This window comes from Setaria viridis, chromosome 6 (genome assembly GCF_005286985.2).
Source record: "Setaria viridis chromosome 6, Setaria_viridis_v4.0, whole genome shotgun sequence".
In the NCBI taxonomy this organism is placed as follows: Eukaryota; Viridiplantae; Streptophyta; class Magnoliopsida; order Poales; family Poaceae; genus Setaria; species Setaria viridis.
In genome coordinates, this window is record NC_048268.2 from 6,022,612 (window position 1) to 6,037,087 (window position 14,476).

A 14,476-nucleotide genomic window follows, 5' to 3' on the forward strand; every position below is an offset into this window, starting at 1 on the left:
GTAACATTCACTTATTTCCAAATTACAGATGTATAATATTCAACAAAAACTCTTGGAGAACGAAAGAATAGGGGCAATATGTGAAGGTCTCGTGGAATTCCTGGGGGATGAGGTGGTAAATCCACAAGGATAATTTTATTACGATGGACGAAAATTAGACGCACCGAGCAACACCTCTACGGGAAGATCCTAGGAATGACCGGGACAAATTTTTGTGTGTGTGTGTGTCTATATATATATATATATATATATATATATATATATATATATATATATATATATATACTATTTGTATAAATACTAGTTTGATTTCATGACTAAAAAAGTCTTAACTACTAAAGGGTAACTAAAGGAGTACACGATGCATGACATTACAGGCACCTGCATGGCGCACGCCTGTAATTTCATGCATGCCCTTTAGTCCTGGTTGGAAAAACCAACCGGGACTAAAGGGGCCCGTCCCGCGCCTGGCGTGGCAGCCCCTTTAGTCCCGGTTGGTAAAACTAACCGGGAATAAAAGAGTTGTATAATATGATAAGAATTGTGTATATATATATATATAGTGATTGTATAAATACTAGTTTGATTTGTATAAATACTAGTTTGATTTCATTACCTAAAAAAAGTCTTAACTACTAAAGGATAACTAAAGGAGTACACGATGCATGACATTACAGGCACCATGCAGGCACCTGCATGGCGCGCGCCTGTAATTTCATGCATGCCCTTTAGTCCTGATTGGAAAAACCAACCGGGACTAAAGGGGCCCATCCCGCGCCTGGCGTGGCAGCCCCTTTAGTCTCGGTTGGTAAAATCAACCTGGAATAAAGTGGGTCTTTAGTCTCGGTTGAACGACCCGGGACTGAAGGACCCCCCTTTCGTCTCGAAAACTATATCCCAAATGACTTTTAGAGAGATTTGGTCCCTACCAACCGGGACTAAAGGTGAGTTTTCTACCTGTGTTTGCATAGCAAGAATAAACTTAGAACCCTATATTTTGAATTTACGCAAACACTTGTACAATTGTTTGAGCTAACTATTCCATCTACTCCAAAAGTACCCCATCTTTACCACTCAAACCAGCCTGGAATATCATGCAAGCAGTGAGTACCGTGGCAACTTGTGAGGACTACAAGAGAGCTTTGAGAGGACCACTCTATGTTAGGATCCGCGAATACCAGGATTCTGATGACAAGGCGAAGGTGACCACAGCAGAGGAAATGCTACTGAGGTGCCCCCTGATAATCCCATTGTACAAAACCGTTTGGCAGTAACAAATACCACATCGAATAGTGAGATTGTCGAGGAGGAGAGCGAACAGAACACGTACTTGAAGGTGGATAGTCTTCGAACTAGCCCTCCTCACCAATCAGCTGAGCGAGCACAACTTGTTGAAAATAAAACTTTTATCAGTCCTGAGGTAGAGCATGCATTGGGCATATTTGACACTGCTATTGCAGTTCTCAGAGGCGATAAGACCGCAAGCATCAACACGCTACAAAATTTGCTCAGTTATGATGCAACTTTGGGAGAATGTATTGTCGGTTCGAGAAGTTCACGAGCTAACATTCGTAATGCAGACAGTCTTCTGACCGGAGGTCATTCTACCACACAACTACAGGATTCTAGGTCAGCACGGAAGGATATATTGAATTCGTTTGTGGTACATCTATATTTCAGTTAGTGGCCCATTTGTGGTCCCACTTGTGTTTACCTTTGATGAGAGAGATCCGACAAGCATATTCTTTGCCCAGTGGGAAAGTTATGGAAGAAGACGCCATCGACAGAGATTCTCTGAAGAATTCGGCAGCTTATACAGTAACAAAGACGATGTCAATGACATTGAGAAGCGCGATAAGTGTGCACGGCGAAGAGAGCCTGGACACAAATGGCTTCCATCAGAACGGTTTCAGGAACAACAAAGAGTCGAAGCGAGGGAGGAAGACCAAGAGTTGGCCCTGCTGCTTAACCCCTACCACGATAGGATAATGATAACCCATCTTAGGAGCCCTTTCATGCTAAATTCTTGATTTTACGTATGTACGATAGAAAGTAATAAACTATAGAAATATGGCGGCGGTTCATCTATTACACGATATGTTGTCAAGTGGCGACAGGCCAGCAGCTTTTGGCTGTCATAGCGAGTAGATAATATCTTTGATAAATGTAAAGTAGCATTGTTGTAACAATATGTTATTGTTTTCACGAGGGCTCAATTTTGTGGTTCTGGTTAAGTACAGACATTATTTACATACAGGATAGCTGTCAATAAGAGAAGGAATTACAGTGACAACTTTTCAGAAAGTGTGCATTATGATTTTCCTTCAATCGTTTTCAGATTTATCAATTGGGCAGCACTCTATCAGGGGAAAATGAGAATTGTCCTTCTATTACGTCTTAGGTCCTGTTTGGCATGGCTCCACTCCTAAACTCCAGCAACTCCATAAAAAAATCCAGCCAAACACCCCAACTCCAAAACTCCATGGAGTTGCCAACTCCATGGAGCTGTAGTGCAAATGGAGGTGGAGTTTTGGAGCACCTCTTTTGCTGCTCCAGAAACCTCTCTTTTAAACATCCTCGTGGAGTTGGTGGATAATTACCCACCAATACCACCGGTTATGGAAAAAAATGTTTCGTTCTATTCTACTTGTTCCCGTCCCGCGCCTCCCTCCGTTCTCACGATAGCAGGGTGCCGTTCGGGTTTTGGCCACCGCCAGCTGCCCCCGCCGCCGGCCGTCGTAGCCTCGCCGCTGGCCGCAGAGCGGCCCCGCCGCCCGTCGCCGCCCAGTGCCGCGCCCAGCGCCGTCGTCAAGGCCAGTTGCCGCCCCGCGCCGCGCCCGTCACCGCCCAAGCTGCCCCGCCGCCCCCGTCGCCGCCCACCCCGCCGCCCGCCGTCCAGCCCCACCGCCCGTCTTGCCCCAACTAGAAAAACTATCCAGGGAAGAAGATGGGATAGGGAGGATGACAAGTGGGGTCTTAATTGGGGAGCAACAATGGCAATCCACACTGAAATCGATCTTTTTTAGAGCTGAGAGCACCCATCTAGCCAAACACCCCATTTAATTGGGGAGCAACAATGGCAATCCACACTGAAATCGATCTTTTTTAGAGCTGAGAGCACCCATCTAGCCAAACACCCCATTTAATTCTGGAGTTTTAGAGCGGAGCTGGCTCCATGTGGAGTTCTGGAGTGGAGCAGCTCCACCTGGAGTTGGAGCCATGCCAAACAGGGCCTTAATATTTGCGCTCTTTAAAATTTTTAAAAATACAATTTTGGCCATCAATTTAGCCCGCTATATAAAACTCAATAAAATCCAAGGTTAGTCAAATATAGGAGACATTTCATCTGGAAAATATATAAAAACCGATGAATATACAATTAGTCACATTCGATTTTTACCACTGCAAATATGGGGCTTCACAAATTTGCGGCCGAATCCAAATAAAAACATCGGGTCCTTTCAGGCTTTCACCAGCCATTAGTTGGAAAGCAAAAAAGAAAGGAATAAAAGAGGGAAAATGCCAAGAAAATCGAGTTGCCAATGATGTACATGGAAAATTTGCGAAGCCTCACGCTTGCAGTGGTAGAAGAATTTTTCTCTCTCCAAATTTACCTTTTATGTCTCAAAAACAATTGCACCTTTTGTTAGGCAGGACAGGTGTTAGTCACTGAAATGTGGGACGCGCATGTCAGTCGCCTTTTCTCTTGTTCTCCTCGCCCCCTCCCCGTACTCGCTTCTCTCCAGCAGCCGCGGCGGCGGCAGAGGCGACCGAGAGGGTCAACCGCCTGCGGCAGATGGTCCGTCTCCGTCCATCCGCCGTACGGAACCAGATGGGGGCGAGCCTTTCGGGAGGAGCTCCCGAGCTGCCTGATCTCGCGATTCTCGGAGAAGATGGGGTTCCATCAACGGTGAGCACCTGAATCTTGAACCGCCGTTTCTCACTGCATTTTACATTTGTACCTTGCTGTAAAACTGCTCATTTCTGCGAAGCCAAGATCTTGGTTTCTAGATGATCTTTTGTGCTCTGAAGACAGCAGTTTACTTGATATCTGTGCCTCAAATATTTTGTGGAATTTATGGCCAACTGTAAGATTAATGGCCCTCCAAAGTAAGCTTAGTGCCCGCAAAATAATCAAAGAATAATAAGGATAGTGCTTAGAGAAGGAAAGAAATGGACCCCGCTATCGAAAACCTGGTGCTACAATTTGCACTAAAAAGATTCTGAACTCTTCTGCAAGTGCTCCAAAGCTGTTGTGCTCTCTGTCCCCACCCATGTGCCAATTTTCCATGTAAGAAGTACTAGAGGCTAGATGGAAGATGGTGATGTATTGGATTCATCCGTGTCCAATGGGCGATTAAACATCCAGCTGCTGTCAAAGACTTCCTGGCAGCTAGATGACCCGGAGACCGACGACGACTCCTGTATTTAGTCATGTTTCTAGTCTGAGAAAGGAATGAGTTAACGTGGACGAAGGGAAACTTGGTTCCACACGCATGTCTATTCCAACTTGCATCCCTTCCATTGATGATGAGTGGCAAAAATGTAACATAGCCTCTATACCCCATCCTTTATGGCTTTATAAGCCATTATAGTCTACCAAAACACTTTAGTACACATTTCGTTGAGGTAATGTAGCTTATTTTCCTGATGTAAGTAGCAATCAGACTGCTTGGTAATGGTTGCTGTGCCGCTGCTCCCATGCTCGGTTGCCTCCAGGCAGCAGAAGCAGCAGCAATGCCACAGCCGAGCTCGTGCTCCTCTCCTTCAAGTCCATGCTTTCAAGCCCATCTGGGGGTTTACTGGCATCAACGGCACATGGCCAGTCACAACTGCAATGAAATGTGAAATACTACTACAATGTTCTGAAGAATATTGGGTGACCTTGACTCACACCATACCTAATGTTTGGACTCTCTAAAATGGAAAAAAGGTATCCTACTATTCAAAACAGTAATGCTAGATGGTGATTGCTGAAAGGAACACTCTTCGGCAAGTGGTTGGTTGGTTCACAGCATGGGTTCTCCCACTTGTCCAGTATGATGAGGGCTCTGTGCTAGATGGAGGATAGCGGTTCTTGGATGCATCTGTCGCAAAAGACATTGATCAAAGACCAGAGACTAGGTGGACAGTGACTTGGCGATTCACTAATTAGTTATCAATATACAAATATAAATCATATATCACTGTATATACAAGCATGCTCTTGTAGCCACTTCCTTATGGTCATGGCAGGAGGCATGGCACATTTCTGTCTCATTTCTGCATTCATCTGGTAGTGTTTTCAGGGAGCAGCAGTGCCACGATGGACTACTTCAATGCTGCTGAGCCCATCCAAGAGCTGATGTTTTTGACTGAACCCATAGACTTTCATTTGTATGACACTGCATTCTTTTTATTGGATATAATGGAAGCTCGGATTATTTAACAGTTGTCTCTGTAATCTCACGACACATGTCCGAATTAGTGAGCCACCATCGTTGTCCATATCTGATCTTCTTACTCCTTCCGGGATGAGCTTCATCAGCTTTCTGTTCTTGGTTTACTGATAGGTTGCATGTGTGGCATTGCATCCTCTACTTATACCATCCAGTAGTCTTGGGGGCCAACGAAAACTAAACTTTGCATGCCAACAGCCACTTCTCCTCATGGCCAGAGCAACACAATTGATCTACTTGTTGCTGTGCTTCTGTTCCTATGCGCTGCTGTCCCAGGGGAACAATAGCTCTACAGATGAGCATGCTCTCCTCTCCTTCAAGTTCATGCTGTCTTCAGGCCAGTCCAGCTTGCTGGCTTCTTGGAACATGTCCAGCCACTACTGCAGCTGGCCTGGAGTTGTTTGCTCCAGTCGGCACCCCGACAGGGTCGTCGCCCTGAACTTGGGCTCCTTCAACCTCTCTGGACACATCAGTCCCTTCCTAGGCAACCTGTCCTTTCTTCGGAAGCTGGTCCTCTGTGAGAACCAGCTCATCGGGCAGATACCACTGGAGCTTGGTCATCTTGGCAGGCTTCAAGTGTTGAATATGAGCCAGAATCATCTCGAAGGAAGCATCCCTAAGACCTTGGGAGGATGCAGGAAGCTCAAGAAGCTCGACCTACATGATAACCAACTCCAAGGTGAGATCCCGTATGAGATAGGCACCTTGGGAAACCTGGTCTCCTTGAATTTTGGTAGAAATGGTTTGACAGGAGAGATACCTCGATCTCTATCAGGCTTGATATCCATCAAACAATTATCTTTGTACACAAACAGATTATTTGGTGAGATACCACATTTTGGGGGTAATTTCACCAACCTCCAGCTTCTTGAGCTCCATGAAAACATGCTATCAGGTGCTATCCCTTCATCCTTGGGCATGTTGCCCAGTTTATCTGGGCTCAGCTTAGGCTTTAACAGTTTAAGTGGCTTGATCCCAACTTCCCTTTGGAACATTTCCTCGCTTATTCGGTTCTCTGTCCATCATAACATGTTAAGTGGAACAATTCCTCGAAATGCATTCAATAATGTTCCCCATCTGCGGGTGTTATTCATGGATAACAACCAGTTATATGGCCCTATCCCAGTCTCAATATCTAATTCTTCGGATATGATGATGCTTCAGGTCATGAATAATTCTTTCAGTGGAATTCTTCCTCCAGCACTTGGAAGACTAAGAAGTCTCAGTTTTCTGCAGCTCAGTTTCAATTATTTTCAAGCTAAAGAACCAAAAGATTGGGATTTCCTAACTGCGTTAACAAACTGCTCTGAGTTACAGGTTTTGGATCTGTCGTTGAACAGTTTTGGGGGAGTTCTTCCTGATTCGCTTTCCAATCTTTCTGCTTCGCTAGAACATCTTTTCTTGTTAGACAATGAAATCTCAGGAAACATTCCTAAAGACATCGGCAATCTCATTAGCTTGCAAACACTTGCTCTTGGTGGCAACTTCTTCTCAGGAGTTCTTCCCTCTTCCTTGTGCAGTCTTAAAAACTTGGTCAGGCTTTATCTAGTTGATAATGACATAACCGGAACAATCCCGCTGGCCATAGGAAATCTTTCAGAACTAGCTGATCTGGAACTCTCTTCCAATTACATTAGGGGTACAATACCAAGCACACTTGGAAACCTCACAAAGCTGTCAATGCTGGGCCTTTCACAAAATTACTTGGCTGGCCCAATTCCTAGAGAAATATTCAGCATCTCCACACTTTCCCTTGGTTTGTATCTGTCTAACAATAACTTGGAGGGATCATTGCCACAAGAAATTGGGAACCTAAAAAATCTCATATCATTTGATGCAGAGTCTAACAGCTTATCAGGGGAAATCCCTACCACCATAGGTGATTGTGAACTTCTCTTGAATCTTTTTCTCCAAAACAACACCTTAAATGGCAGTATCCCATTAGCCTTGAGCCAAATGAGTGGTCTAGAAATTATTGACCTCTCCAGCAACAATTTATCAGGCCAGCTACCCAAGTCCTTAGGGAATCTTACCATGCTCCACTATCTCAACCTCTCATTCAATAACCTATCTGGAGAAGTGCCTGATTTTGGCCTTTTTACAAACTTTACTGCAATCTCAATCCAAGGCAATGACAAACTTTGTGGTGGCGTTCCTGGTCTGCATTTGCCAGCATGCCCTGTACAATTATCAAAGAAAAAACATAAATTCCTAGTGATTCCTATCGTTATTTCTCTTGTGACAACACTAGTCGTACTAGTCTTGCTCTGCATGCTTCTTATTTGGCGCAAGAAAATCAAAACAAATATCCTATCAACACATTCCATGCAAGGCCACCCATTGATCTCTTATTCACAACTGCTAAGAGCAACAAATAGTTTCTCAGAAACAAATTTATTGGGCTCAGGATCATTTGGATCTGTATACAAGGGAGAATTGAATGCTCAAGAAGGTGGAAGCACAAATCTTGTTGCTGTGAAGGTATTGAAACTTCAAACTCCCAAGGCACTCAAGAGTTTCACTGCTGAATGTGAAGCACTACGGAATATGCGGCACCGAAATCTTGTCAAGATACATACAATTTGTTCAAGCATTGATACCATGGGAAATGATTTCAGAGCAATTGTGTATGACTTCATGCCTAATGGTAGTTTAGAAAGTTGGCTACATCCAGACATAAATTGTCTGGCAGAGCAAAGATACTTGAATCTCTTGGAAAGAGTGACCATACTCCTTGATGTGGCTTATGCATTAGATCACCTTCATTGCCATGGACCTGAACCTGTTGTGCATTGTGATATCAAGTCAAGTAATGTGCTTTTGGATGCTGATATGGTAGCCCATGTTGGGGACTTTGGACTCGCTAAGGTTCTTGTTCAGGGCAGCTCATTGTTGCAACAGTCAGCAAGCTCAATGGGATTTAGAGGGACAATTGGATATGCTGCTCCAGGTTAGCCCAAGATACTTATGTCTCCCTTTTGTTTTATTCGATTTGATTCATTGCTGCTGCCTAGACGTTTATGGAATAAAGCATCCTACTGGAAAAATTTAGGGAAAAAACTAGTTCTGTGTGAAACACCCTTAGGTTTTTGCCTGTAACATTACTACTTTATATTGAATTTAGATTGTGTGCGTTGCAAAGTCTTATATTTTCAAATATCCAATGCAACAGAGTATGGTGCTGGAAACATGGTATCAACACATGGAGACATTTACAGTTATGGAATTTTGGTCCTGGAAACAATAACTGGAAATAGGCCCACTGACAGCAGATATAGACAAGGATTGGACCTCCGTGAACACGTTGATCTATCCCTCCATGATAGAACTATGGACGCTGTTGACACGCGCTTGTTAGTAGACCTTGAAAATGAGCTTCATACCATCGGTGATTCTTCGTACAATAGGAAGATTGATTGCATTGTTTCCCTTTTGAGTCTTGGAGTATCCTGCACCCAGGAATTGCCGTCACAAAGAATGCCAACAGAATCTATCATCAAAGAGCTACTGGCCATCAAAGATTCACTCCTGAGAGAACAGAGAACATGACAGGAGGACGATATGCCAATGCAGCGACAGTCCTCTTTTCCTTCTCAAGTGTCTGAAGCTTATTCCTGCGGTTGCATTTTCCACAAGGTAGAACGTGGAGCGGTTTCTATTTGTATCTTCTCCAAAGTTACCACATCTGAGTGCGTAAGACTGGAGCCCTGGATTATATATACGGTGAATAGCTTGATGTTACATGGTTGTGTAGATGTAATTGCTAAAAATGTGCCAGTACATTGCCTGTCCTGCTGTGCGATAATGTAGTCGTATCTGTTTTCAACACTTATCCTGATGTCATGGGGGGAAAAAATCTGATATTTAGTGAAATCGCTGATATATTGATGTGTTCGCCCGCTGAGTTAAACAAATTCAGTTTTTCTACAGTTGAAATTACCGGCTGCCACTGGGTTCTCTTCGGCCCCTGGAGGTGGTGCTCCTCTGCAGGGCGGGGCCCAGGCGGCGGTACTGGCGGCGATGGTGGAAGCAGAATCCAGTTTTCAGTTACCAAAAAAAAATACTCATGTTAAATCCTTCATCCAGGGAAAGACAATTTGAATGTTTGTTCCACCATGGTTGATCCGCAGCGGGCATAAGCTATACCTGAAGGTTAGCGGGTGATGACAATTTGCACATTTGCACATTTCAGCTATGCTAAGGTTCTGAAAAGTAATATAACCTGCTGATTCATTGTTATTGGGTAGTCCAGGCAGGCAGGACTGTAGCCACTTGTGATGGGGGGCTACAAAAAGCTTTAAGAGCGCCATTCCTATGTTGAGAAAATTCTATTCTCATACAAGGCGCAGGTAACCGCAACCAATTCTACAGAATGCTACTTACTGAGGTGACCCCTGATAACAATCCAAAGACTCTCGTCTGACCCACCCAACAAGAAAGTTAGCCATAGGGCAACGTTAAATCTCCATGGTTTCCACTGTAACAAAGACGATGTCCATGGCACAGTGAAACAGTCAAAACAGAGACAGTAGTACAACGTTGACGTTTAAACCATACAGGTAAAAAAGATACTTTAAACTAAAAGAAAATTAGAGGAGCATAATTTTAAGCAAGTCCCCCATAAACTGGATTGTAGGAATGATAGAACACAAATCACACCATCCATGTCCACTTAAGTTTTGACCAATTCATGATTTGTACTTTCTTTACTCCGTCACCTCTACTCCTTTTAGTAAAATAAATAGTACTAATAAACAACTATGCTAGAGAAATACTGGAACCCCATTTCATGGATAAAAAATCCCCCCTTCTTTTGTTCTAATAATAGTATGATCTTGGAACCACAATTCCTTTTAACATCCCTTAGAACCACCAATTTTTAATATTAATACATTTATAAATAGTTTTCTGAAAACATTATTATTAAAATACTTTTCAGACAAACGAAAACATTCAGTACGAGTTAGATTATCAATCAAATTTGGTTTAGTCTACCCACACACGTTTGGAATCTACACTTTTAGGAGGAGAGCAAGTTTTGCTCACTGAAATGTGGGCACACCTGTCAGTAACCTCTCTCCTATTCCGCTTTCTCGACCTGGATTGGGGTCGTCTCGGCACGAGGCCCGGGGACTGCAGCCGCCGCGGCGGTGGCGATGAAGACGCGACGGCGCCACGCCGCGGTTCCGGCGTCCGCCCGCCGCCGCAAACTTTGCTGGCCGCGGCGGCTGCGCGAGCGAGATGTGCTCGTGGATGGCGCCGTCCGCCGCCTAGAAGCGTATGATGGGGGAGCATCCGGGTAGGAGGCCACGCGCCGCTGGATCTCGTGGTTCTTAGCGAAGATGGTGGCATCGGTGGTGAGCTCCCAGACTGCAAGACACTGCCTTACTTCATTTCATTTTGCTGATTGTCCAATTGCCTATTTGTACGAATCCATTTAGTGCTCTGAAGGTCACTGTTCAGTGTTCACTGCATCAAAATGATTCTTTTGCGCCTCTACATTTTGGATGCCAGCAGTAGGTTTTTTGATTAACTTACCGCGATATTTCAAAGTAAGCTTAGTGCCGACCAATGAGTACAAGGCCAAAGTAAGGTTTGTAGGATTTTAGTGCTGAAATTCGCGGTACAGAAGCGTGACATCTTCAGCAAGTGGCTGGCTGTGTCTGCCACATGCCAATTTGCCATATAATAAGCACTTGAGCCTAGGTAGAAGACAACGATGGTTCTTGGATGCACCCATGGCAATGGGACTACTGAACCTTTAGTCGCCAAAGACTGGACTGGTGGCTAGTCGACCAGAGGCCAACGAATTCCTGGTTTCAGATGGTTTCCAATGTCATCAGCAAGCATCCGTATGGGTAGAGGAACAGGTCAAAAGAGGGAACGGTTTCACACTCAACTTGCAACATCAGCAGTGAAGGTGCAGGAACCGTGTGTTCATAAGTAGCCCATGTGAATGTATGACACTGCCCCTCCAATCCATCGAACCATGGCTTCCAACTTACAAAATGTTTTCTTCTTATGAATGGGAACTCAGAACAACACCTTACCATGCAGTTAGCTTTGTTGATAACCATGCAGTTAGCAATGCAATCCAGTTAACTGGTAAAGCCTATCCACTGTCGCTTGTTCTGATCTTATTTAATTTCTTCAATAATTCAGCGAAGACTTTTGAAGTTTAGGCCATCTAAACATGACGATCGTGAAACCTTTGAATCGCGTATACCAGCCAAAGGTAAAATTTGTGGCTGGCAAAAATTGCATATACCATCGTATCCAGAAGTGTCCTTCTGATTGCACAAACCGAATGCAACATGCCTAACAGGTAGGCGGCTGCTGGGCAGTCTCTGTCCTTATGCCAATTTGCCGTACAATAAGTGCTAGTGGTGTGAATCAATGATTGTACTACGTCTATACTATTGTATACCTATATCATCTCAAATATGGTTTTTTAGACAGAAGAAAAGTAGCTATGGTTATTTGCATACTTATTACATTCAGTATCTAGTCAGTATGCATTCATCGCTTACTATTGAAAAATAGTGACATTAATTCCTAGAATAAATAAAGGAAAATTAAGGAAAATTCTAGTACCCATACGAAGCTGAACCCTGGTGGGTTGGTTTCACTACAGTGAAACCTAATCATCAGTTCGCCACTTACACTTACCTTTTGTGAACTTCTGATTACTGCTGCTGTAGAAATATGAAGTACTATTACCCTGTGAATAATTTTTGGTGATCTTTGCATCAAGAAGAATTTTTGGTGAATCATATGAAGTTGCTAGGCTCGATAGAGATTGTAATGTTGGTAACACTATGGCCAAGCAATTTGGAGTGACCATCCACATTCATCTTAGATGGACTTATCTGGTATGATAATTTAATTATATGCTAGGATTACTATGATACTATATGTTAGAGTTTCGACACTATATGAAGTTTTCGTAAATCATATGAAGTTGCTAGGATCGATAGAGATTGGGATGATTGTAACCTTATGGCCCAGCAATTTGGAGTGACTATACATTCATAGACGAACATTCTCTTCCAAGTGGTTGTCTGGTTTGCGCATGTGACTCCATCCACTTGCCAATATGCATTATAATATGTTATAGGAGCTAAATGGAAGGTATTGGTCCTTGGATGCTTCCACAAATAATAATATTCCATGCAGAGTATAACAAATTATCAGGTGAAATTCCTAGTACCATTAGTGAATGCCAGCGCCTCCAGAATCTCTATCTCAAAAATAATTTTATAGCTGGTGGCATCCCATCATCCATGTGTCAGCTCCAAGGTCTTGAAACTCTAGATCTTTCACGAAACAATTTGTCAGGTCCAATCTCCAAGTTCTTAGGTGACCTTACATTACTCTATTCTATGAACATACTCCTTCAGTCCCAAAATATAGCTACTTCTAGAATTTTTCACACAGATTAAGGGTGTCGATTAAAAGTCTATATTGCCTCTCATTATAATAATTATACCTTTCCTATTTAATTGGTTGCAGGCTTACATGCAGATGTGCATGCCATAATTGATTTGCATGCATGGAGGGCATTGTAGACCTCTTATGTCAAATAAGCCACTTGGGAACTAAAAACTAGCTATATTATGGGACAAAATTTGAATGCTAGAAGTAGCTACGTTCTGGAATGGAGGTAATATCATTCAACAACTTTGTCGGAGAAGTGCCAACTGTAGGTGTTTTTGCAAATGTTTCTGGAGTCTCAATCAAAGGCAATGGTAAACTTTGCAATGGAATAACTGGTCTACATTTGCCTCCTTGTTCGATACAGCAACGACCAAAGAAAACCAAAAGCTTGTGGTTGTGCCCATTGTTATTTCTCTTGTTGCAGCACTTGTTATCTTTTCATCACTTTACATTATTACATCCTGGCTCAAGGGAAACAAAACAAAAATCCCTTCAACAACACGCATGCAAGGCCACCCATTGATCTCGTACTCCCAGTTGGTGAAAGCAACAGAAGGCTTCTCTCCTACCAATTTTCTGGGCTCTGGATCATTTGGGTCGGTATACAAAGGAGAGTTAGATTGTTAAGATGGGGAAGGTAAAGATCTTGTTGCTGTGAAGGTACTAAAGCTTCAAACTCCTGGGGAACTCAAGAGTTTTGTTGGGGAAACCACCTTCAGAACACCCTTCGGTGGAAGAAGTTCCTCAAGAATTAACCCTAATGGCTCATTTATGCTCTTAACGAATTCTAGGTGCAAGTAAGAAGAAGGTGATGATGGAGGTCCCTTGGGCGTACTAAGTGCCCTTCGGAGCACGAGGACGGAAAGCCTGCCCTCAGGACTCCAGATGGGGGTGTTGTGCACCTCAACGACATCTCGATCTATCCCTGAAAGGAAGAACAGGGACGCTTGACGAAGAGCACCTCGACCTACGAAGGGCTGAATGCGCTAAAGACCACGCTGTCAGCCACATGGAATGACGAGGCCGTACAAGGGGCCAGCTGGAGGAATCCGTACGAAGGCCGTATTTCCCATTGTACCCTGGAATATCCTTGGAATCTAGCTGTTGGGTAACAGTAAAGTGTAATTGAACGTTGTGGCGGTTGATCTCCCTATAAATAGAGGCGCCACTGTAACTGATGGGGGACAAATCCGAAGTAAATGAAAATTAATGCCATTTAATGCTCGTCCTTGCTTACTATTTCGGTGATCTCAGTTCCGGACTGAAGAAAGGAGAATAGGATTAGACATTTAATTCTCGTCTCTCGACGAGGGGGACCTCATCCCTTGGAGGAAAAACCCGCAGGCTGTTGTGACGGAGTCCGTTTCGGGGCCATTTTCCACCAACAGTTTTTACGCCCACCTTGTGGTAGTCCTACGACCACATGACCCCATCAAAGAAGAAGGTCCCCTCGAAAGAAGTAGCTGAAGGAGCCATCGTCACTCACCCAGAAGCTGAAGCAAAAGAAGAAGAAGATTATGAGGTTGAGCACACAGCAGACGGTGAACTGCAAGTAGACCTGGAGAGTTTGGGAGTAGCAGCTGAAGACATTGTAGCACTCA

The 14,476-nt window shown here is 43.7% G+C and overlaps 1 protein-coding gene, 2 long non-coding RNA genes and 1 pseudogene across 4 annotated transcripts; all 4 read left to right on the plus strand.

Moving 5' to 3' along the window:
* The first annotated feature begins 1,094 nt into the window (after positions 1-1,094).
* Positions 1,095-1,989, plus strand: LOC117861683 (uncharacterized; annotated as a pseudogene).
* A 1,621-nt stretch (positions 1,990-3,610) lies between these two features.
* On the plus strand, positions 3,611-9,608 carry LOC140223050 (uncharacterized). The gene is made up of 2 exons (XR_011898438.1): positions 3,611-3,910; positions 9,369-9,608. It is a non-coding gene; the product is annotated as an uncharacterized lncRNA (long non-coding RNA).
* Positions 4,907-9,332, plus strand: LOC117860660 (receptor kinase-like protein Xa21). Of its 2 annotated transcripts, XM_034744032.2 has the most exons (3): positions 4,914-6,117; positions 7,846-8,388; positions 8,611-9,332. In XM_034744032.2, the coding sequence occupies exons 1-3, from the start codon at positions 5,649-5,651 to the stop codon at positions 8,985-8,987; spliced, it is 1,389 nt and encodes a 462-aa protein (XP_034599923.1). In that variant the 5' UTR covers positions 4,914-5,648; the 3' UTR covers positions 8,988-9,332. The 2 variants fall into 2 exon arrangements, with proteins under 2 accessions (XP_034599922.1, XP_034599923.1); XM_034744031.2 differs by having other exon boundaries at positions 4,907-8,388.
* An 82-nt stretch (positions 9,609-9,690) lies between the features above and the next one.
* Positions 9,691-14,099, plus strand: LOC117860661 (uncharacterized). Its single transcript, XR_011898439.1, has 2 exons — positions 9,691-10,795; positions 12,951-14,099. It is a non-coding gene; the product is annotated as an uncharacterized lncRNA (long non-coding RNA).
* Positions 14,100-14,476: the final 377 nt, after the last annotated feature.